The sequence below is a fragment of the Saccopteryx leptura genome, chromosome 5 (assembly GCF_036850995.1).
Source record: "Saccopteryx leptura isolate mSacLep1 chromosome 5, mSacLep1_pri_phased_curated, whole genome shotgun sequence".
Taxonomy (NCBI): domain Eukaryota; kingdom Metazoa; phylum Chordata; class Mammalia; order Chiroptera; family Emballonuridae; genus Saccopteryx; species Saccopteryx leptura.
In genome coordinates this window covers 74,420,293-74,443,175 of record NC_089507.1, presented here as the reverse complement: position 1 = coordinate 74,443,175, position 22,883 = coordinate 74,420,293, and the positions used below count along the sequence as shown (strand labels likewise).

Below are 22,883 nucleotides of genomic sequence, written 5' to 3'. Positions count from 1 at the left end.
GCATAATTCAAACTTACATAGTTTTTATATATCAAAAGACCTTTCTTTGGGAGGGGGCAAAGATCACAATGGAGGTAATTTATTTCTAAATGCTGTGTATGTATGCATGAATATTAAACAAATGGATGTAAATAGCGAATATGTTTAAAATATGACTTTACAGAAACACAAAGTAATTACAATATTATGCATTTTTGTCTGAAATAAATACATTTCCATTTAAATCATTAGTTTAACCATTAGAATATATCTCTTTATTGTAGTGAACTAATAATGTGTTAATAAAACATATTAGGGTTTAAAATATATAATTAACTTTATTAAACTATCTGTATGAACAGTAAAAAACAAAGAGAAAGAAAGAAGAATGGAAAAAGTTTTTATACATATATTTTGGTTCAATGCCAAAAGGATTCAATATTTTAAAAAACTATTGCAATGGAATACTACTTGTCTGTAGGAAGATAGGACATCTTACCTTTTGCGATAGCATGGATGGACCTAGAGGATATTACGCTAAGTGAAATAAGCAGTCAGAGAAAGACAAGTACAGTATGATTTCACTTATATGTAGAAACTAATGAACAAAATAAACAAAATAGAAAGACTCAGATATGGAGAACAGACTGACAGCTGTCAGAGAGGAGGGGAGTTGGAGGACTGAGTAAAAAAAGGTAATGGGGTTAAGCAAAAAACAAACAAACAAACAAATTTTAAAAAAACTCTTATAGACAGACAAGAGTATGATGATTACCAGAAGGAAAAGGGTAGATAAAGGAAATTTAATGGTGATGGAAGGAGACTTGACTTGGGATAGTAAACACACAGTACAGATGATGTATTACAGAACTGTATGCCTGAAATCTATATAATGTTATTAACCAATGCAAATTAAATTAAATTTTTAATAAAGCTAAAAGATCAAACTCACTAAGATCGGGGCAATGTCGTACACTAAATCTGTATCCCCACACTGAAGTATATATAAAAAGTGTTCAATAAATACACAGTATAAAGAAATTTTTTTTAAAAAAAGGACCTATTATAGCAGTCTTTTTATCTTTCCAGCTTGACTAAACTACATATTGCAGCTACTTTCTTCTTGAACACATCACATGAGGCTGTGAAAACCTTTCATTTCTGTATGTCTCCTTACATCTCTACAGTTGAGACATTCCCTTTCCCTCCTTTCATCACCCTCCCTTAGTCCTGAAATAATATATTTACCATAAGCACATTTCTCACATTAAATATTAAATAAAGGCAATTACTTCTTAAAGATAAGTAATTCTCTTTTCCTATTCAACCAAGCAAGTAAACTTATCCAATGAATAGTAACTGGTTCTTTAAAATTTTAATATACACATTCAGTTTTGAATTTACTATAATCTGTCTGGGATGGGCATGAAGGTAGGACAGAATTTTAGCCTCTGAAGTGCACACAAATTAGTCTTGGACATTTCTTCTTTTTTAAATCAGGAGATAACATTTTTCACTATATTTTAAATGATATTCTGAGCATTTGAAACAATCATCAATTTGCTAGTTTCATGGCATTATTAGGTAGTCTATAAAAGAAGCTCATCCTCTTGTCTAATGTACTAATTGCATTCAAGTCAAATTAATTGAGAAGTAATGATTTCTTTTCGTAGAACATACACACTTCATGCATAAAACCAGCTTCCTAAAGAATTTTTTTTTTTTGGTCTTGGTTATAAATAAGTAAGCCATGTCACACTGACAGACAACAGAATGCAAAGGAAAAAATACAATAGTTGTGTTCTATTTTGAAACAAATGCCCAGACTGCATTGCAAAATAGTATTCATCTGGTAAAGAAGAGCAAGAGCTGTAGGTGTTTGCAAATAATGTATTTATTGCGTAGACCACAGAATAAGCAATGAAATAAGCATTTACCCACAAGCCTTCCCTCCTGAGTGACAGAGCATAAGGCAGAAACCCCTAATGATAAAATGAGTGAATAAATACAATTATAATACACATCTACATTCCTGCTTCAGTCATTTACACTGGACATAAATGCATGTTATTTCTTTAAGAGGAGCACAGATCATTTCTAAACTCTATCAGCATTACTGAACGCCTCCATAAGACCATTATTTCAACCTGAAAAGTTCAGAACCTACTGGCACTGTTAGTCCCCAGGCGAAACGTGATGTAGCAGGCAACCTATCTAGTGCTTAATTTACTTAATGCATAAGTGCAAGGTTTTCTTAATCCTGACCTCATTACCCCTCGCACAGAGACATATGGTTCTATTGATATAAATGACAGAGAATGGCAGACATGTTTACAGAGACAGCCCCTGAGACCAAGAGAGAGAGCCCCTGGAGCTAAGGGGCTGGCCGCTAAGGGCACGCACAAGATAGAAGACCCTCGGCACGGGCAGGCACAACCTCCACCTGCAGCATGTTACGCTTGCAGGAGAAGGGGGGGGGGCTCTGTGTTGCACGGGGGAGGGGAACAGAAAGGGGAGATGCTGCGACCCAGCTGTCTACTGAATTTGCAGAACATCACGCCGTGAGGACAGATAAAAGTCTTGTGCCCAGAAAAAATCCCCAAGAGGGGCCTCTCTTCAGCCCAGTAAATGAACCTCGCTGTCCCGCGGATGCGAATATCCGAAAAGAAAATCGCATTAACGCAGAAAAGGCTGCACGAGCTCATCTTCCCTCAGCTTTCACGGATTAGCAAGTGAGAAGAGTTGGAGCCTGGAGCCGCGAGCGCTGTGCATGATAATGACGCGCAGCCCTTGCCCGCCCCCGCCCGTCCCCGGCCAGTCCCGGCCCGTCCGGTTGCCAATAGGTGGGGCCAAGAGCATCTCCCGGCCGGCCCTGCCGTCCTTCCTGGAGGCTGGCCGCCCCGCCGTAGCCCGAGCGCCTCCCCTCCCGGCCCTGAGCCGCAACTGAGAGTTGACGACAGGCGAGGCAGGTGTCCGTGAGGCAGGTGTAGGCGAGGCGGCCAACGAGAACGGCCTGCGCGCGTCGGCTCCCCGTGCTGCCCGAGCGCCCCGGGGCAGCCTCGCCGCCGCGCCAGGCCCGGGCGACGCGTGCGAGCCTGCGAGGCAGCGAGGCGCGCGGATCCCAGGCCCCGCTAGACCGCCGCCAGCTCCTCCCGCCGCCGTCGCAGCGACTCTGCGCGAGGACCGCAAAGCCAAGAGGACGAGAAGAGGGGAAGAGGAGAAGGAGGCTGGGGGCGCATCCAGCCGCCCGTCACCACCGCACAACGCTGCGGCCAACGCAGCGGCTCACGTTGCAAAACCACCTGTTCGATCAGAAGGGAGCTTTCCCCCATCTCCCACCCCAGTTCTTTTCGCCTCGCAGGTGACACCTCCTCTATTCCCTCAAAGATAATCTTTAAAAATGGAACAAATGTACATCCGGGAAAGGATATGGAAGGTTGAGTCCATTAAACTTCCTTTCCCCACACACTTAGAACACCCTCACTCCCGACAAAAAAGCAACCCGAGGTAAACTCGAGACCCCCACGCATGTAGCCCACACTCCACGATGCACCGCCAAACAACAGCGCAAGTCAAGGTTCGCACGGCACCCACATCCTGCCAGAAACTGAACAAGTGGAAGGGAAGGGTACTGGGAAGGGGCAGCGAACCGCAGCCTCCGCCAACAGCCACACGGAGGGCGGAGAGGGGCACGCCAAGGGGAGACGTCTGCGAACCAATACGGTGAAAAGTACCCACGGGCAGCACCTGCCCGTACTTACCGATGTGAATGATCGAATCCGCATTCGCCGAGTCCCAGGTTCGAGACCACCATACAGACAAAACCAAGAACAAGGGGAAAACTTCCATTTCTTCCTATGTTGATTTTCTTTCAGAGTGGATTTTCTTTCAAAATTAAAAGGAAAAAAAAAAAACAAAAAAAACAGTCCAAAGAGTGTAAGGTCACAATAGAGTTTAGCACAGGTTTTTCTTTCCCCCCCTAAATTCCTACTGCCGGAGCAAAGCCTTTAATCGTGGCTGAGGGAGGCAGCACGAATAAGAGAAAGAAACCAGCCTGAGGAATCCTCCTTCGCAAAGCCGTGTCACTTGGAAGGAAATTTTGGCATCGCCCGAGTTGTTTGCAGTTTGGCTTTTTAAAAATGTATCCAGTCTCGGCTGCACTCGGGCAGGGGAAGAGGCTGGAGCTCAGACCATCCCCATCCCTGCGCCGGGGCCGCGGGTCTCGGGTCCCAGCTCCGCCGCAACTTCCAACAGACCCACCTCCTCCCTCACGCCGGATGTTCCCCTCCCCCTCCGCCGCCAAAAAAGCACCCCCGCCACCACCTAACGGCCCGCAGAGAATCACTTGTCTTTGCTGCCAAAATAAAATCTAAGTGGAAAGAAAAGATTAGGAGACTCCAAGAGGAGCAGCCAGGTTCCAGCAGGGAGGGGGAAAGCCCTCTCCAAAAGGGGTAGAAAAAGTGAACTTCAAGGTAATGCAGATAGTAATGCAGAGAAAAATCCCTTTTCTGCGCGAGGCGGGGAGCGGAGCTCGGCGAGGCGGCCCGGGAAGCCGGTTCGCTCCGGCGCGGTTGGCGGGGGAGTTGAGCCGGGCGCGAGCAGCGGGGCCGGCCAGGCGGAGGGAAGCCGCCGCGGGCTGCAGGATGCTTTTGGAGAGCTTCGCCTGGCGGGATGCAGGAACAGAGGACAGAGCGAGCTTGGCAGCTTCAGCACTAGCCCCACGTTGCCTAGAAATGGATTACCTAGGAGAACGAGCGAGCCCGCGAGAGAGCGGTGCTGTCAGGCGGAGAGAGGGGGAAACCGAGAGAGGAAGAGCTTCTCTCTAATAACCACCTCCTCCCCCTATCTGCAATACAAGGGAGAAACAAAATAGTGCTCTCATTTCCCTTGGAATCTTCAACCGGGATTGAGAAAAAGGCAGGACTCTAAGAGAAAAGACGTTGAAGCCTTAAAAAAAAAAAAAAAAAAAAAAAAAAAGTGAAAGACAGAAAAACAAGGTTAAAGGCGACCTAAAAAGTCACCCCACTTATTTAACCTTGCAATTGGCTATTTTCTAACAGGTATCAGACTTTTTCTAGTCTTTGCCTGGAATTAGTCATGTTGGTTTAAAAACAAATTAGGGACACCTGGCCACTAAGGAAGATGAGACCTAAAAAGCTTTTAATGAGATTTCAATTATAAAGTTATAAAAAGAAGAGGACGTGCTAATTACCTTTTATACAGTGATTCCCCCCCCCCCCCGTCTCCAGTGTATTTTTCAGGAATTCAGGCTAGAGAACAGATAAAGAAGATCTTGAAATTAAAAATATATAATAATTAAAACAGAAATACATGCTTCATGGGAACATTTGATCAAAATATTACAATGAGTAGCTTGATGACAGATTACATATATAAATGAAGAATGGGAAGATGGTTTTTTTTCTCCATGGAAAGAGCTGAGAAAGTACTAAAGGCAGCCTCCCAACCCTGGAACGAAACAGTTTTCTGCAAGTTTGTTCCTTAAAATACCAAGGATTGTGACTTCCTTTCTTCTAATGGTTAACTTCTAGCAAGTCTGGCCTTATTTCAGACTGTTAGCACAACCAAGTGACTAGTTGAGGCCAGGTATTAAGGGGCCTAATACTATTTCAGTTATCTTGCTACTTGGAATGTATGTATGGATGTCAAACTCCTCAAATAACTTGACAGAGGCCTCCCTTGCCCCCAAATTTGGCAAACCTCTTATCTTTTTACTCTTTCATTTGAGCCCTTCTTTCTATCTAGTCTAGTGAATTGAGCCATTATTTCTCCAAACACAATTGTGTGTTCTCATCTCTGTGAAACGCTTCTTCTGTTCATCTTGTACATTATTTCCTTGAGCATTCCAGAAAATGCTGTGCTGACATATTATTACTTATGTTAATAGTTGTGTTGGAAAGCAATTATTTATCCTCCCAATGACTCTCCTCCACCACTTCAAGGCTTAGTTCAAATTCCTTTTCCCCATGAAGCTGAACACAATTTTGTAATATGACATAAACTCACCCTCTACTGTGGTATCATAGCATATTCTCCCTTTGTATTGGACTGAGATAGGCCTACTTCTGAATTAGATCATCAATGCCTTGACAGTGAGAACGATAGTTTATTCACATTTTATTCACTGTAGCATTTGCACAGAGCCCATTTGTTAACTTGAATTTCAATGTTGACTTGAAATCCATCACTTCTTTCTAAATTTGTTATAAACCAATGCTTCCAAGAAGACATCACTGAGTAATATCTCTCAATTTTGATTATTTCTTTATTATTTTTGTCATTAGTACACATGGACTCAATATTGATTCCATTCATGTTGTTGTTGAAGTCATTTTATTTTTCGAAGAGTTCTGTTGCAATTTCATGTATTCTATTTTGTTACATATAATGAATCTTTGAAAGCATGATGTACCTCCCCTTAGCTTGCTTCTATTATATTATTCACAAGCACATTTTAAAAATTGATGAGTCACTATGTGCTCTATCAAGAAAAAATTATGAAATAACTATTAACATGGAAAGAACACCATAATATCTTAAAATCAGAGAACTAGGAACAAATTTAAAATATTAGCTGACCCAGTCATGGCTCAATAAGTCTCATTCCTGGAGCTAGCTAAATATAATCAATTCAGAATATCTACTCTCTTGGAAATCTGTTCTAGTGTATTATGAGCAAAACATTGTCATTAATGGCAACTCCTCCCATTTAGTGGTTCTCAAAGGTAGCTTTACTTTGGAATAACCTGAGAAACTTTCAAAAAGATCATTTCAGGCTAATTTAATCAAAATCGCTGGGGTTTGGAGCACCGCCAATATGTTTGACATGACTCTAATGGGAAGCTATAGTTCAGAACCACTGTTAAAATGCTCAACTGTTTAAATTAATCTGAGTGACACATCACACTATACCATTAAGGCATCATGAACCATGAGATACAGCTTTCCAAAAGTAATACAGGAAAGTTAATGCAAAATTACAGTAAAACAGTGGTTTATTGATTTGCAATTGAAGAGTACAAATCAGGCCCTGGCCAGTAAGTTCAGTCAGTTAAGAGCATCATCCTGAAACAACAAGGCTGCGGGTTTGATCCCTGGTCAGGGCACGTGGGAAGCAACCAAGGAATGCGTGACTGACTGGAACAACAAATCCCTCCCTTCCCCATCTCCTCTCTCTCCCTTTGTCTCTCTTTCTCTCTAAAAATCAATAAAAACCAAGCTCTAGCCAGATAGCTCTGGAGCATCATCCCAGAGTGTGGAGGCTGCCTGTTGGATTTCCCTGGTCAGGGCACATAGAGGAGCAGCTTGATGTTCCTGTCTCTCTCTCTCCCTGCTGCTCTCAAAAAAAAAAAAAATAAAAAAAAAATCTATCATTTCATTGATCAAATAATTTCTATATCCAATGAGTCCTAATTAATAGTTTTTATATGGGATATAAGTTTCAACGCATTTTTAAATTATGTGTAACTGTATTTGCCACTATTTTATAAAATTACATATTGTGATATAAATTTAGTTACTTACCTTTTTTTTGCAAGAGAGAAAGGGAGGGAGGGATAGTCAGGGACAGACAGACAGGAAGGGAGAGAGATTAGAAGCATCAACTCATAGTTGTAGCACCTTAGTTCATTCATTGCTTTCTCATATGTGACTTGATGGGGGTGAGAGTGGCTCCAGTCAACCCAGTGACCCCTTGCTCAAGCCAGTGACCCTGGGCTTCAAGCCAGTGACCTTTGGGTTCAAGCCAGCGACCATGGGGTCATGTTTATTATCTTACACTCAAACCAGCTACCCCCATGCTCAAGCCAGATGAGTCCATGCTCAAGTTGCTGAGCTTGGGGTTTTGAATCCGGGTCCTCTGCATCCCATGCCAATGGTCTATCCACTGTGCCACTGCCTGGTCAGGCAGTACACAGATTTTTTTTTTTTTTTCTGAAGTTGGAAGTGGGAGGCAGTCAGACAGACTACCGCATGCGCCCGACTGGGATCCACCCAGCATGCCCACCAGGGGGCGATGCTCCGCTCATCTGGGGTGCCGCTCTGTTGCAACCAGAGCCATTCTAGTGCCTGAGGCAGAGGCCACAAAGCCATCCTCAGTGCCCAGGCCAATTTTGCTCCAATGGAGCCTTGGCTGCGGGAGGGGAAGAGAGAGACAGAGAGGAAGGAGAGGAGGAGGGGTGGAAAAGCAGATGGGTGCTTCTCTTGTGTGCCCTGGCTGGGAATCGAACCCGGAACTCCCGCACGCCAGGCCGACGCTCTACCACTGAGCCAACTGGCGAGGGCCAATACACAGATTTTTAATGTGTAAGTTAGATATTATATTCCAGAGGTTAAAAAATAAATTCATTGTTTGTACTTTCATATAGGCTCTTTATAAAGGCTATCTATTAGTCTATTTAATGTTGCTTAGCTTTAATTCAAGCATTATCATAGGGAAATGATTGGTACATCTGGCTTGCTGCACTAAAATTGAGAACTTTGTGACATTCTAACATATTTTGGGGGGAAAACAGCCTTCGTTCATTAAAGTTTTTAATTGAATGATTTTTTAAATTGTAAATGAACCATGATTCATAAATTTATTCTTTCTGTGTGAAGACTATCACTTCATTCAGGCATTTAGTTATGATATCAACATCAATAATTTGAAAAAATAGCAGATTATCTGAGAAGCTTTAAAATATAATGATCAATTTTACAGAAAAACAAAATTTGAGAGAAATATTAATTTAGATTTTTAAATTGAATTTATTGGTGTGACACTGGTTAACATAATTATACAGTTTTTAGGTGTCCAATTCTATAATACATCTCTGTGCTGAGAGGGCATGAGCAGGCATACTCCTTTAATCATGTACAGTGTACTGTGTATAAAGAAAGATCATAATAGAAATCCTTGGGACATATATTTCTTTCACTTTTACTTTAAAAAAACTAAAAATAACAATGTTTAAACTTTAAAAATCAGATGCTCACTGAATGTTATAAAAGAAGTAAGTTAACTCACATTAGTTAATTTTAAAGAATTCTTCAGTATTTAATACCCAAAAGATTTATTTTGTTGTAGTAGAAAAATCTGTTAATTTATGAGATGACCTACGTGAAAATTAAGGAGAAAAGAGAGCTTTGAAAAGAAAATAGGGAAAAAAATGAAACCTAATGCATTTAAAACATTACTTTTAATTTGCTATATAGCATGTCCTCAAATAATGTATTTTTGTGCAATCTCATTTAATTATAACAGTTGATGAGAAAAGAAAATTGATTCCCAGGTGTGGCCACTGTCTCTATGAATTTGCACATTCTGTTCACTTCAACGTGGGTTTTGTCCAGGTATTCTGATTTCCTCCCACATCTCAAAGACATGCACATTAGGTGAAATGACATATCTAAATTACCCCAATCAGAGTGAGTGTGGGTGTAACTGGGCTGCCAGGATTGACTCTGGCTACCTTGACCCTGAAGTGGAATAAGCAATTTAGAAAATAATTATCTTGCCTGACCAGATGGTGGCGCAGTGGATAGAGTGTCGGTTCCAAACCCCAAGGTCGCCAACGTGAGCGCGGGCTCATCTGGTTTGAGCAAAAAGCTCACCAGCTTGGACCCAAGGTCTCTGGCTTGAGTAAGGGGTTACTTAGTCTGCTGAAGACCCACTGTCAAGGCACATATGAGAAAACAATCAATGAACAACTAAAGTGCCACAACGGAAAACTGATGACTGATGTTTCTTATGTCTCTCCGTTCCTGTCTGTCTGTCCCTATCTATCCCTCTCTCTGACTCTCTCTCTGTCTCTGTAAAAATAAATAAATAATAATAATAATAATCTTACTTGTTTTTTATTATTCTTTCTTAAATGTATTAATAGTTCATATTTATTTCAAAGTTTAATATGAGTGTATAGGGTCTTATTTAGAAGCTTGGTGATAATTTTGTGACCAGGAATATGCCATAAGAACTAAATTCCTTTTTATATCAAGTAGCCTGTGGTAAAATTGGTTTCCTTATATGTCATTTCTTTGCTTAAAGTCCCAGTTTCCAAAATCTATTGATAAAGTTAAGATTTACGGTAATTGTATTAGTCTCATAAATATGGTTATTCACACAAAAGATTCTAGGTGTATTACAACATGAACATGAATATGAAAGGAAAACTGTAACATGACAATGAATAACAACCTATAAATGTAGGCAGTAACAAATTATGGCTATAACATTATAATTGAGATGTTCATTTGCAAAATTAAAAAACATAAGTTCTTTTTTCTTTTATTGAGAGGCTAAAAGAGTACATTTTATACTTAGCAGATGAAATAAGTTAAAAGCTCAATAAGACTTAAGGGTCTCTCATATTCAATGCCCCGTTTTCTAGAACAGAATGAGAAACTGAATCCCAGAAGTTGTACTGTTTGTTAGAAGACCAAAACTTAGAAAACATATTTTTGATTTTTAGATAGCTTCAAGAAAATCATTATATCACATATTCACATAGCATCCACATGGTGCATAACCTGTCCTTTTAAAATATTTTTTCAGACTGACCAGGTGGTGGTGCCGTGGCTACAGCATCACCCTGGGATACAGAGGACCCAGGATCAAAACTTAAAAGTCCAAGGTCACTAGCTTGAGGGTGGGATCATAGACATGACTCAGTGGTCACTGTCTTGAGCCCAAAGGTCTCTGGCTTGAAGCCCAAGGTTGCTGACTTGAGGCCAAGGTCACTGGCGAGAGCAAGGGGTCACTGACTAAGCTGAAGCCCCAAGCTCCCATCACTCACCCACCCTTCAAGGCACATATGAGAAAGCAATCAATAACAACTAAGGTGCTGCAACAAAGAATTGATGCTTCTCATCTGTCCCTGTCTGTCTCTTCGTCTCTCTCACAATAAATAAATAAATAAATAAATAAATAAATAAATAAATAAATAATTTTAGGTCAACTTTACACTGACTTACCACTTTCTACTCTGTCAAACAATTTTATTTGTGACAATAGTGAAAATCTTCCTTCCTTTCTTCTTCCTTCCCTCATTTCTCCCTTCAACATTACTCTTAATCCCTTCCTCCTTTTCAGAGCTATTACTAAATCTGTAAAGGTGCCCTATCAGAACAATATTATGTTTTCTTCTAACTCAATTACATATAATTTATAACCAAATTCTGCAACTAGATTGATTTTTTTAATGTACTTTACCAAGCCCATTTATTTTTAAAGTTAACACAAGTGAAAAATTCAAATTTCACACCTTTTTCAATGTTCATACATTAACCATGATACTAAACTTTTAGGAGCAAAAATTTATATATATTTGTATATGTATGTATGTGTGTGTGTGTGTGTGTGTGTGTGTGTTTATACACACACACACACACACACACACACACACACCCCTTTTCATTCAGACCTTTTTATCTGCTCTGTTTGGGTGACCTTTTTATATCCTCTGTCTGGGTGTTGATGTGGAATTTAGGGAGAATATTAATAAACATCAAGCAATTGGTAAATTAAAGTCAGATGATTACCTATAATCCAACAGGGGTACTTGACTGAGATTGGCCCCTCACTACATTATATCCTGTCCCCACAAGATGGCAGCCATGCTTGATGTAGACTCAATCTGCTTACTTTTTAAATGTCTCAATATTTAACAGTTTACCAGAGTATTATTAACCCATAATAATCAATTGGCTATATTTAAATAAACCAATATTTTAAGTGATTTATTTTAAGTAACTTTATTTTCTGAAGTTGTATTTCTTCTAAAATTTTCACATACAAATAGTAACTACCTTTTATCACAGTCTTATAATATTTGCTTTATTTACAACTCTGATTTCATCAATTAGCAATTAAGAATTGCTAGAACAGCCTTTAATATTATACACTCAATCTTATGTTAAAAAGTAATTAAAGGCCTGTGGTGGTGCAGTGAATAAAGCGTCGACCTGGAATGCTTAGGTTGTTGGTTCGAAACCCTGGGCTTGTCTGGTCAAGGTACATATGGGAGTTGATGCTTCCTGCTCCTCACTCTATCCTCTCTCTCTATCTTCTCTAAAATAAATAAATAAAAGGTAATTACAACACTGGGACATTATTATGTGATTCAAATTTTTAGTATAAAATTTAAAGTTTCAGAAATGTTAATTTAACTATTCAATTTTTTCTCAAAAATATTTTACATAACTAGAGTTAAGGAATTGTACATGGCCATGGAATATAAAGTTGTCTATCAATTATATGATTGACCCTTCTAGTGTGGCATAGTACTTAAGGCAACTGTGTAACAAATAGGTCAAAAGCAAAAAGAAATGTATGATGGCAACTATAATGAATTTAAATTTCTCCCTGTGATTCAACATTTTATTTCTGAAATTAACTGTTTCTTTTGAAATATATTTCTCTAGGCACATAACTAACTCAGATACAAGATGTGCTTATGCAATATGCTAGGGATAATAAACTATGCAATTTAGTTTAAGAGATACTGTATTATAACAGCAGATATCATGGGGAGATTTTAAATAGGGAAAAAATCATTTACACACACACATAGTGTCTTTAGAGGACTGTCCAAAATATTAATCAAGTTCTATATACACTTCTTAGTGGGTTGGGTCCATAATCAGTATAGATTAAAATCTTTATTTCTCATTCTGCAAATTGGTGCTTAACTAATAATAATAAATAAATGAATGAAATAATGCAATTTAAAAATTTAAATATTGTGAAATATTACTCATGCAGCATAAGGCAAGAGCACCTTGAGTCATTTCAAAATAAACAGATTACTGAGGTATCAAAGTGGTCTGACTATAAGATTATTTCTCCTGTTTATCACTCCTATTATTTACAATACAGAAGTTATCTGTTTGGTATAAAAAAGATGGAAGATGTTTTATAAGCATTCTTTAGATGATCACCATAAAAAGTTATCTCAGCCTCAGAAGCCTAAATATTAATATCTGGGTGAATATTTTACTTATTTGCGCAATAGTTTATATGACTGAAGAGAATGCAGAAGATAAAACTATAAATTTTATATTAGATCTGATAGAATTTATCTAAATTTTGCTAATATAAAATTATATTGTCAACATTTTAATTGCTTCATACTTTCATTTACAATTTGCTGCTCTGTCACATTTCTTTAAGATATATCATATTTATAGTTTTTTAAAGATTTTATTTATTGATTTTCAGAGAGAGAGAGAGAAATTGTAGGTTGCGGGATTTGAAGCATCAACTTGTATATTTCTTGTACGTACCTTGACTAGACAAGCCCAGGGTTTTGAACTGACCTCACTATTCCAGGTCGATGCTTTATCTACTGTGCCACCACAGGTTAGGCCACATTTTTAAAATTTCATCAAGATACAGTTGAACCATGAAGAATTAGACACAACAACCAAAGTTGTGAAAATAAGATACTATTTAAAAACTTTTAAATCCCTATGCTGTTGTAAATTTCTGAATCAGCACACCCTACTTGAGTTCTACAGAATACTTTATTCTGGAAAATAAAAAAAGAAAGATGTAGTGGCCACATAGAATGCAAAGTGCTAGATAGATGTTTTTGTCGTAGAGACTACTAGTGCACATTAACATAATAATAGTCTTCTAAGAAACAAATTATTAACCTGTATTTAAAACAAAGACGACTTCAGGGGTGAACACACAATATGACGTACAGAGATATGTTGTAGAATTGGGCACCTGAAAACTGTATAATTATGTTAACTAGTGTCATCCTAATAAATTCAATAAAAAAATATATACAAAAGTTAACCAAACTGTCCCAAATTTATATAATCATCAGTTCCCTTTTTTATAAAAATAACCAGAATAAGCCTCTTTTGTTACACTGTTGCAATCCATTTTCTATTATCCAAAATAAAGAATTTCAGGATTTTCCCCCTCTTTTCTTTATGGATGTTGATATTATCCAGATTGCAAATCAGTAGGCTGTTATATCATATCTTAGGAGAGATTTTGTTTTGTGCTGTAATAAGAATTTCTTATATCTGATTTGAACTTCTATGGTGAAGGAAAATATATCACTCAGCAATAAACATTTTTTTAAATGTTTGTAGATTTCAATTTCAGCTAAGGATATATAAATCAAAGAAGAATGTTGCTCTGAACCTAACAATAAGAAAATACTGATGATCTATAAAAAATATAACTTTCCTTGAACCCATTAGTGAACTGAAGTGAATCAATAAAATAAACTAAGTTCCAAAGAGCAGCAAGCACCGCTAACAGGAGACAAGACACAAAACTCTTTCACTTTAGCAGAGCACAGAGAATGCATTGGTTGCCAGAGTAGCACAAAAGAAAAAAATCAGCAAAAAATTTTAATGAATTCCTAAAGGTTGAATGTGGGTTAACCTAAGAGTTTAGAATAACTGGAAGCATCAGACACAAGAGGTATTTGCACTCTCTCATAAGCCTTTGACTATGGATCAGCATAGAGTGCTGATGGGAAAGAATGAGAGCATAATAAGACAATAGAAATGCCCTTTCACTGCTACAGGCATAATGGAGGTGGAACAATTTCAATATGGCCCACTCCCCTGGGTTTCTTCTCATTAGGAAGAAAATTATTTAAGCTGCTGAAGGAGGGGACAGGGCTCTCCTGTCTTATAACCAGGACCCAAGCAAAGATCCAGTACTTATGTAGAAGCAAACTCATCAGCTTCTGGTGAAGGTTTAGTAAACTCTCTTTCCCAACACCAGGAACCAAGAAAGAATCACTTCTCTTGGGGAAGTGATGGAATTTAAATTAACTACCACTGGGAAAAGAACAAGGAAACATTTATAGGTCATGATCCAGTGCCTAAACAAAGCAGAGTAGTGCTATTTGCTGGGACCAAGGTGAGACAACAAGTATCTCTCCTGTTTAAGACCTTGCACAAATATATGTCTCAGTATGGCTGGTATTGGGATGAGAAGTACAAGAATGTCTCCTTTCTGAAACTCAGGCACACAGGTGTCATATTAGACTGAGCTTGCACCAGTATAGCCAAAAACATACTCGCTGACCCCACCACGAGCCTACCATTGAGTATAAGCAATAGACGCTATAATTAGAGAGGAAAGAGTGTGCAGAAAGATGCTATTTGACACAGTCATGCAAATGAATCTGAAGCTGAGGGTGAAACAGAAAAAATATAATGTGAGGTCACATTTCACTCATATGTATGAAGAGGTATCTCATTGTAGCTTTGATTTGCATTTCCCAGCTAGTGAAGTTGAACATATTTTCATGTATCTGTTGGCCATTTCTATGTGTTCTTGGCAGAAGTGTCTGTTCAGGCCCTCTGCTAATTTTTAAATTGGATTGTTTGTTTTTTTGTTGTTCTTGAGTTATATGAGTTCTTTATATATTTTGGATAATAACTCTTTGCTGGAGGTGTCATTTGCAGATATCTTATTCTATTTAGTAGGTTGCATTCTTTTGTTGTTGATGGTTTCCTTTGCTATGCAGAATTCCTCAAAAAAGTAAGAATAGAGTTATTATATGACCCACCAACCCTTCTTCTGAGTATCTAGCTAAAAAACTTTAAAACATTTAATTGTAAAGATATTTGTACTCTTATCCCTATGTTCATTACACGGTGGTTAAGACATGAATACAAACCTGAGGGTCCTTTGATAGATGTTTGGAGAAAGAAGATATGGTCTACATATAAAATAGAATACTGCTCAGCCATAAGAAAAGATGCAATAGTACCATTTGTGACAACATGAATGGATCTTGAGAATACCATACTAAATGAAATAAGTAAAGTAGAAAAAGTCAAGAACCATAAGATTTCACTAATATGTGGGATAAAACTGAAAACCAAAAATGTACAAATAAGACAAACAAATAAAATCTCACTGACACAGTAATCAGTAGAGTGGTTACTAGAAGGAAATGGGTGGGATAGAGGTATTAAAGAGTAAAGGGAGTTAAATTTGAAACCTATATAACTTTATTAAACAATGTCACCCAAATAAATTTAAGAATGAAAAAAATAAATCAAAATAGAGAAAACCTTCCATCACCATAGGGCTCATCTTAAGTATGTGGTTCAGGGACCCCCTCATTGAAAGGATTTGAAGACTATTGCAATGAGAATAACCATCTCAACAAACAAAACTTAAATGCAACTGAATTATTAACCACTATTGTAACAGAATGACATAAATGCTTTTCACCTCAGACTCTGCTGTTCTTCAATTGACAATGTTCAGTATTTATTCAAAGATTACAGGACAAACAAAATAGTAAGAAAAAAAAAAAGGCATTGCCCTGAGGTAATGCAATCAACAGAAACAGATCGAACAATTACTCAAATGTTAAAATTATCAGTCAGGGGTTTTATATGTGTTAAACTATGTAACTATGATTTAATGTGTTAAAGGATGCAGTCTCTCTCTCTCCCTTCCTCTCTGTCTAAAATCATTACAATATATATTTAAAATAAATAATGAGAATAAATTTTTTTTAAAAGGATTCAAATAAAAAAATCACCTCCATCACTCCCAAAACCCATGATATCCAAAATAAATAATTACTATGATGTTCATGACATACCCGAGTAAAAACTTCTGCAAAATTAATGGTATATTGATATAAATTATTTAAAATACAACATAAAGAGAAAGAAATAAAAGAAAACAAACTGAGAAGAGCATTCCAGGAACTGTGGGATAATAAATAATGGTCTAATTTTTGTGCTTTGATTTACAGAGGAAAATAAAGAGAAAGGTAAAGAAAAGATCATGAAGAATAATTTTCCATATATCATAAGAGACAATAAACCAAAGATCCAAGACCTCAGAGAATTCCAAACAGGATATTAAAAAAGTAAAAACACATACAAACAACACAATTTACATATCATAAATACGCTGCTAAAAGAGAAAAATAAAAAAAATAAAAACAATCTTGAAAACAACCAGAGAAACATCTTATACAAAGAAACAAAAATAAAAATTATAACATACTTCCCATCAAAAAATTATGCAAGCCAGGATACAATGGGATGAAATCTATAAAGTACTACAGGAGGAAAATGAATCCATCATTAGAACACTAAACCCAATAAAATATCTTTCAGAAATGATGATGAAAGAAACACTTCTCAGATGAACAAAAGCTGATAGAATTTATTTCCATAAAACTTCTATTACAAGAAATCTTAAAGGTAGATTTTCAGGATGAAGATGCATGATATGAATAAGAAAGTTGGGTTTATAGAAAAAAATAAAAAGCACCAGAAAAGTAAAATAAAAAGTAAACATAAAAGATATATTTTTATCTTTTGTAATCTTTTTAAAAATAATTGATTGTTTAAATTACAAATAATAGCAAGACATATAAGATTTATAACCAATGTAGAAGTAAAATCTATGATAAAAATAGCATAAAAGATAGAAAGAAAGAAAAAAGCAGAGCATGCAGTATTTTTGAAGTATATTGTGTGAAGTTAAATATAATATTATAAACCAAAAATCAACCAATAACACAATTTTAAAAGAGATAAAAAACAATAAGCCAAAACTTGAGATAAAATGTAATAATAAAAAATAATTATTTAAACTAAAAGAAAAAATAGGGACTTAGGAGACACAAGACCAATGAACTGAAAGGACAAAGAGAAAATTAGTAAAATTAAAATCAAACCATACAATTACTTAAACATAAATAATAAAACTTAATAATTAAATGATAAAATAATTATTAAGTTAAACATGAAAAGTTATACATAGAAATTGAAAAGCTGGATAAAAAATGCACTACTTAACTATATACTACCTATAAAGAACCCATTTTAAATATATCTATACAGATAGGTTAAAATAAAAGGATCAAAATAGGTATGTCATGCAAACATTAATCAAAAGAATGTTAAGTGGTTCAAACTATGACAAAATATAGACTTCAGAAGAATGACTAGTTTTGATAAATAACATCACATCATGATAAAAAAATTTTAAGAAGATACAACAAACTTAAATTTGTATGAACTTGACAAGACTTCAAAATATGTTAAAAAACACTGATAGAACTTAAAAAAAAATAAAAAAAGCATAGAATCCTAGCCTGATAGCTCCGTTGGTTGGAGCATCGTCCCAAAAGTGCAGAGGTTGCATGTTTGATCCCAGAGAGGGCAACTACAGGAACAATGTTCCTGTCTCTCTCTCTCTTCCTTCCTCTCTCACTAAAATCAATCAATCAATAAATTTTAAAAGCATAGAAATAGACAAATGTAGTTAGTTGTAGAACTTAACACAACTTTCTCCAGTGGTGGGATTCAAATAATTTAATAACTGGTTCTCTGCCCTAATGACCTTTTTAAGTATAAAAAATATATATACCCAAAGGTAGTTTATTATTTCATCCATTTTTTTTTTTTTTTGTATTTTTCTTAAGCTGGAAACAGGGAGGCAGTCAGACAGACTCCCGCATGCGCCTCACCAGGGGGCGATGCTCTGCCTATCCAGGGCGTAGCTCTGTCGAGACCAGAGCCACTCTAGCGCCTGGGGCAGAGGCCAAGGAGCCATCCCCAGTGCCCGGGCCATCTTTTGCTCCAATGGAGCCTTGGCTGCGGGAGGGGAAGAGAGAGACAGAGAGGAAGGAGAGGGGGAAGGGTGGAGAAGCAGATGGGCGCCTCTCCTGTGTGCCCTGGCCTGGAATCAAACCCTGGACTCCCGCACGCCAGGCCGATGCTCTACCGCTGAGCCAACCGGCTAGGGCCTATTTCATTCATTTAATACTTAAATAAGAACAATAGAAGAGGTACACAAGTATAGATTATAAGAAATAGTTTTAAAATATTAATGAAAAATATTAAATAATACCTGACAAAAAACAAACTGTTATTTAAGATATTTCCATATTGCTTTTTGATTGATGTCTCATTTGCAATTTTCTTCATTTTTATCTGAGCATCATCTGCTGTGTGATTCATCCTTAACCATCTTTTCACTGTAGGAGTAGGATCTCATTCCTTTACCTATGGACAGAATTAGCATTACTATGGGTTCTTAGAATTCTCTATTGTGCATATGAACATTAAAAAAAAGAAAGGTATGTAATTTTGTGATTTCCACATTGGGCAGCTACCCACCTTATAGAGAACCCTGATTACAAGTGCCATTATAACAACTGGTTCACTGGACACAATAAAAAATTGGCTTCAGTCCTGCCAAACCAGTGTGCACTGGCTGAATCCCACCACTGGCTTTCTTTATAATCAATAGACACAGTAAACAAATAAGTAAGAATATAGAAGACATGAGCATCACTATTTATCAAATGACTTGATTGACATTAATACTCAAGAACTGCAGTCTATTCAATAACTGCAAAATTAGAGGTGAATTTAGGTCGATTGAGGCCCTGGGCACAGAAAAAAAATATTGGGCCCCTTACATTAGAAAAAAGTGTAAAGTTGGGGTTTTGTGGGGCCCTTCAGATGTCAGAGCCCAGGGCGTGCTGCCCAGTGCGCCCACTGTTAAATTCACCTCTGTGCAAAATGCATATTTATTTCAAATGCTCAGGGAAGATTCATCAAGATAAAAACTTTTCTGGGTCATAATGCCAACTTCAACAGATTTAGAAGTATTAATCAATAGAAAGTATGGTAGAAATCAGTAAAACAATAATATTCAGAAAATAAAATATATTTAAAAATTAAAGAAAATACTTCTAAAACACTCATGATTTAAAGGAAAAACATAGAGAAATTATAAAATATTAGAATTGTATAAAACCAAAGACACAGATATCAAAATTTATGGGACAAAGCTAAAGCAATGCTTAGGAAAAAAAGAATACTAAAAGTTATGAATAAATAAAATAAATTAGCATCAAACAAATAATCTAAGCTTCTATCTATGGTAATAGGAAAAAAAGAGCAGATTACAGCCATAAGAAGCAGAAAAGAGATTTATAAAAATCAGGGAAGAAAACATTACTTATTTATTTACCTATTTATTTGTTTATTTTTAGCAAGAGAGACAGAGACAGAGAGAGTGACAAGGAGGAACAGACAGGCAGAAAGGGAGAGCGATGAGAAGCATCATTTCTTTGTTGTGGCACATACTTGTTCATTGATTACTTTTTCATATGTGACTTGACCAAGGGCCTACAACAGAGCGAGTGACACCTTGCTCAAGCCAGTGACCTTGGCTTCAAACCAGCGACCACTGAGCTCAAGCCAGCGACCCTGTGGTCATGCCTATGATCCCATGCTCAAGCCAGTGACCCTGCACTCAAGCTGGTGATCCAGCACTCAAGCCAGTTGAGCCCACGCTCAAGCCTGGGACCTCAGTGTTTTCAACCTGGATCCTGTGCTTCCCTGTCTGATGCTCTATCCACTGCACTACCGCCTGGTCAGGCAACAGTGAAATTTAAAAGAGAAAAAAAAATAGAGAAAACCAATGACTCTAAAAGCTGGTTTCTTGAAAAATATCAATAAAATTAATAATCATTTAGTCATGCTGTTAAGTAAGTAAATATAAAGAAAACTCAGTCTTCTCACAAAAAAAAACCTCAGAAGCAGATGATAAATTATACCAAAGATTTAAGAAATAAGTCCAATTCTTTACAAATCTTTCAGGACATGGAAGAGGAGTGAACAGTTTCCCACTCATTTTATGAGGTCAGCATTACTCCAATGAGAAAACAATGAAAAAACACAAGAAGAAAATAACTACAGAACAAATTTACTGATAAAAATGCACATATAAGTCCTTAGCAAAATAGTAGCAAAACAAATTCAGCAATATATACAAAAGGATATACTTCATAACCAAAGAGAGCTTATCTATGTAAGGTAAACTGATTCATCAGTCAAAATCAACCAATATAATAATATACCATATCAATAAACCAAAAGAAGAAAAAAACACATGGTCATTGCAATATGTGATGTAATTTGATGAAAACTTTCAGCAAACACAAGTAGAGTGGAACTTTCTTACTGACCTCAAAGTCATCTGTGAAAAATCTTACATTAATATCATGCTTAGTAGTGAAAGATCTAATGCTTTCTCCCAAATATTGCAAAGAAGTAAGGATTTCTACTCTTCTCACTTATATTCAAGTGTTCTGGAGTACCTGACTTGTGCCAAAGGCAAGAAAAAGGAATACATACATATAGATTGCAAAGGAGGATATAAAACTCATTTATTCATAGACAATATAAGTATGACTGAAGAAAATGTTCAAATATCTACTACATGACTATTTGAGCTAAAAAGTAGAAGAAGGAAGGTTGCTGGATATAAGGTCAATGTACAAAAATCAATTATAATTCTATAAACTAGCAATTACAAAGTGAAGTTAAATTTAAATATATAATTTACAATAGAATAAATTCTATTCTTAAGAACATTAAAACCATTTTTAAAATATTTATACCTTTCTAATTTGTATAACTATCAAAATATGTGCAAGACTTTCATTATGAAAACTACAAAACTTACATAATTTAAGGAAGATGTAAATAAATAGAGATGTATGTTTGTTCATGGATTAAAGGACTCAATATTCTTAAGGTCTTCATTCCCTACAAATTGATTCATAAAGTCACCATTACTCAAAAAAATAATGCAGCCATTTTTCTAGAAACTGACAAGCTAATGGTAAAATTTATGCAGGAAAAACATTTTAAGAAAGAAGAATAAATTTGAAAATGGTGTGGGATGTTGATTGTGAAGGCAACTATATATATATATACAATATATATAGGGTGGGGAGTACATAGCAATCTTCTGTACCTTCCACTCAGTTTTGCTGTGAACTTAAAATTGCTCTAAAAAGGCCTGACCAGGCAGTGGCGCAGTGGATAGAGCGTTGGACTGGGATGCAGAGGACCCAGGTTTGAGAACCCGAGGCCACCAGCTTGAGTGTGGGCTCATCTGGTTTGAGCAAAAAGCTCACCAGGTTGGACCCAATGTCACTGGCCCAAGCAAGGGGTTACTCGGTTTGCTGAAGGCCCACAGTCAGGGTACATATGAGAAAGCAGTCAATGAACAACTAAGGTGTTGCAACGAAAAACTAATGATTGATGCTTCTCATCTCTCTTCATTCCTGTCTGTCTGTCCCTGCCTACCCCTCTCTCTGACTCTCTCTCTGTTTCTGTAAAAAAAAAAAATGCTCCAAAAAGATAATGTACAGTAATTGAAAAATAATGGGCAAAATATTTAAAGTGACACTTTCACCAGAAATATGAATGGTAAATATATATTAAAACAACAAATCTATATTTCTCTATGGAAAGAAATCAATGATGTGGAGCAAGTGAAAATGTCATATATTGCTGGTAAGAAGGCAGAATGATAAAGCCATTTTGCATGCAGTTCAGCAGTTTCTTACAAAGTTAAATACAAAGTCTTTAGACACAGGAATCTCACTGTGTAGTTACCCAAGAGAAATAAAAGCACCTGTCCAAAATTAGACTTGTGTATGAATATTTAGAGTTACCTTATGTGTAATTGATCAAAATTGGAGACAACCCAAATATCCAAATTCAGTGAGTAAACAAACTGTTGTACATTTATACAGTATAATAATATTTAATAATAAAAAGGGAGCAAACTCCTAATACATATGATAGTATGGATGAATCTCAAAAGCATATAAAGAGAGAAAGAAGCCAGGCACTGAAGTCTGCATGCTATATAATCTAATGATATTTAGTGTAAGACAAAACTATAAAGACAGAAATCAGACCAGTGGTATCCAGAGATAAGGAATAATAGAACATTATCCACAACGGGACAAAATCCTTTGCAAAGGAAAAGAACATAAAAAAGTTGGTAATAAGATGTTGAATAATTAAGTTGTTGACTATATAGTGTGATTACCAAAAATCAAGAAGTATAA

The 22,883-nt window shown here is 36.7% G+C and overlaps 1 protein-coding gene and 1 pseudogene across 2 annotated transcripts in view; one reads left to right on the top strand and one right to left on the bottom strand.

Annotated features, from left to right (window-relative positions):
• Positions 1 to 4,791, bottom strand: part of GRID2 (glutamate ionotropic receptor delta type subunit 2) — a 1,621,553-nt gene extending 1,616,762 nt beyond the window's left edge. Inside the window, exons 1-2 of one of the 2 annotated variants that reach the window (XM_066385691.1) lie at positions 4,722 to 4,791; positions 3,741 to 3,864 (exon numbers count right to left, since the gene is read on the bottom strand). In XM_066385691.1, the coding sequence (XP_066241788.1) occupies positions 3,741 to 3,828 (88 nt within the window). In that variant the 5' untranslated portion in view covers positions 3,829 to 3,864; positions 4,722 to 4,791. Of the gene's footprint in view, positions 1 to 3,740; positions 4,209 to 4,721 lie in introns of those variants that run through there. The other variant, XM_066385692.1, reaches the window with a different exon arrangement.
• LOC136406513 (cofilin-1-like) overlaps positions 4,467 to 22,883 on the top strand; it is a 35,268-nt pseudogene continuing 16,851 nt past the window's right edge.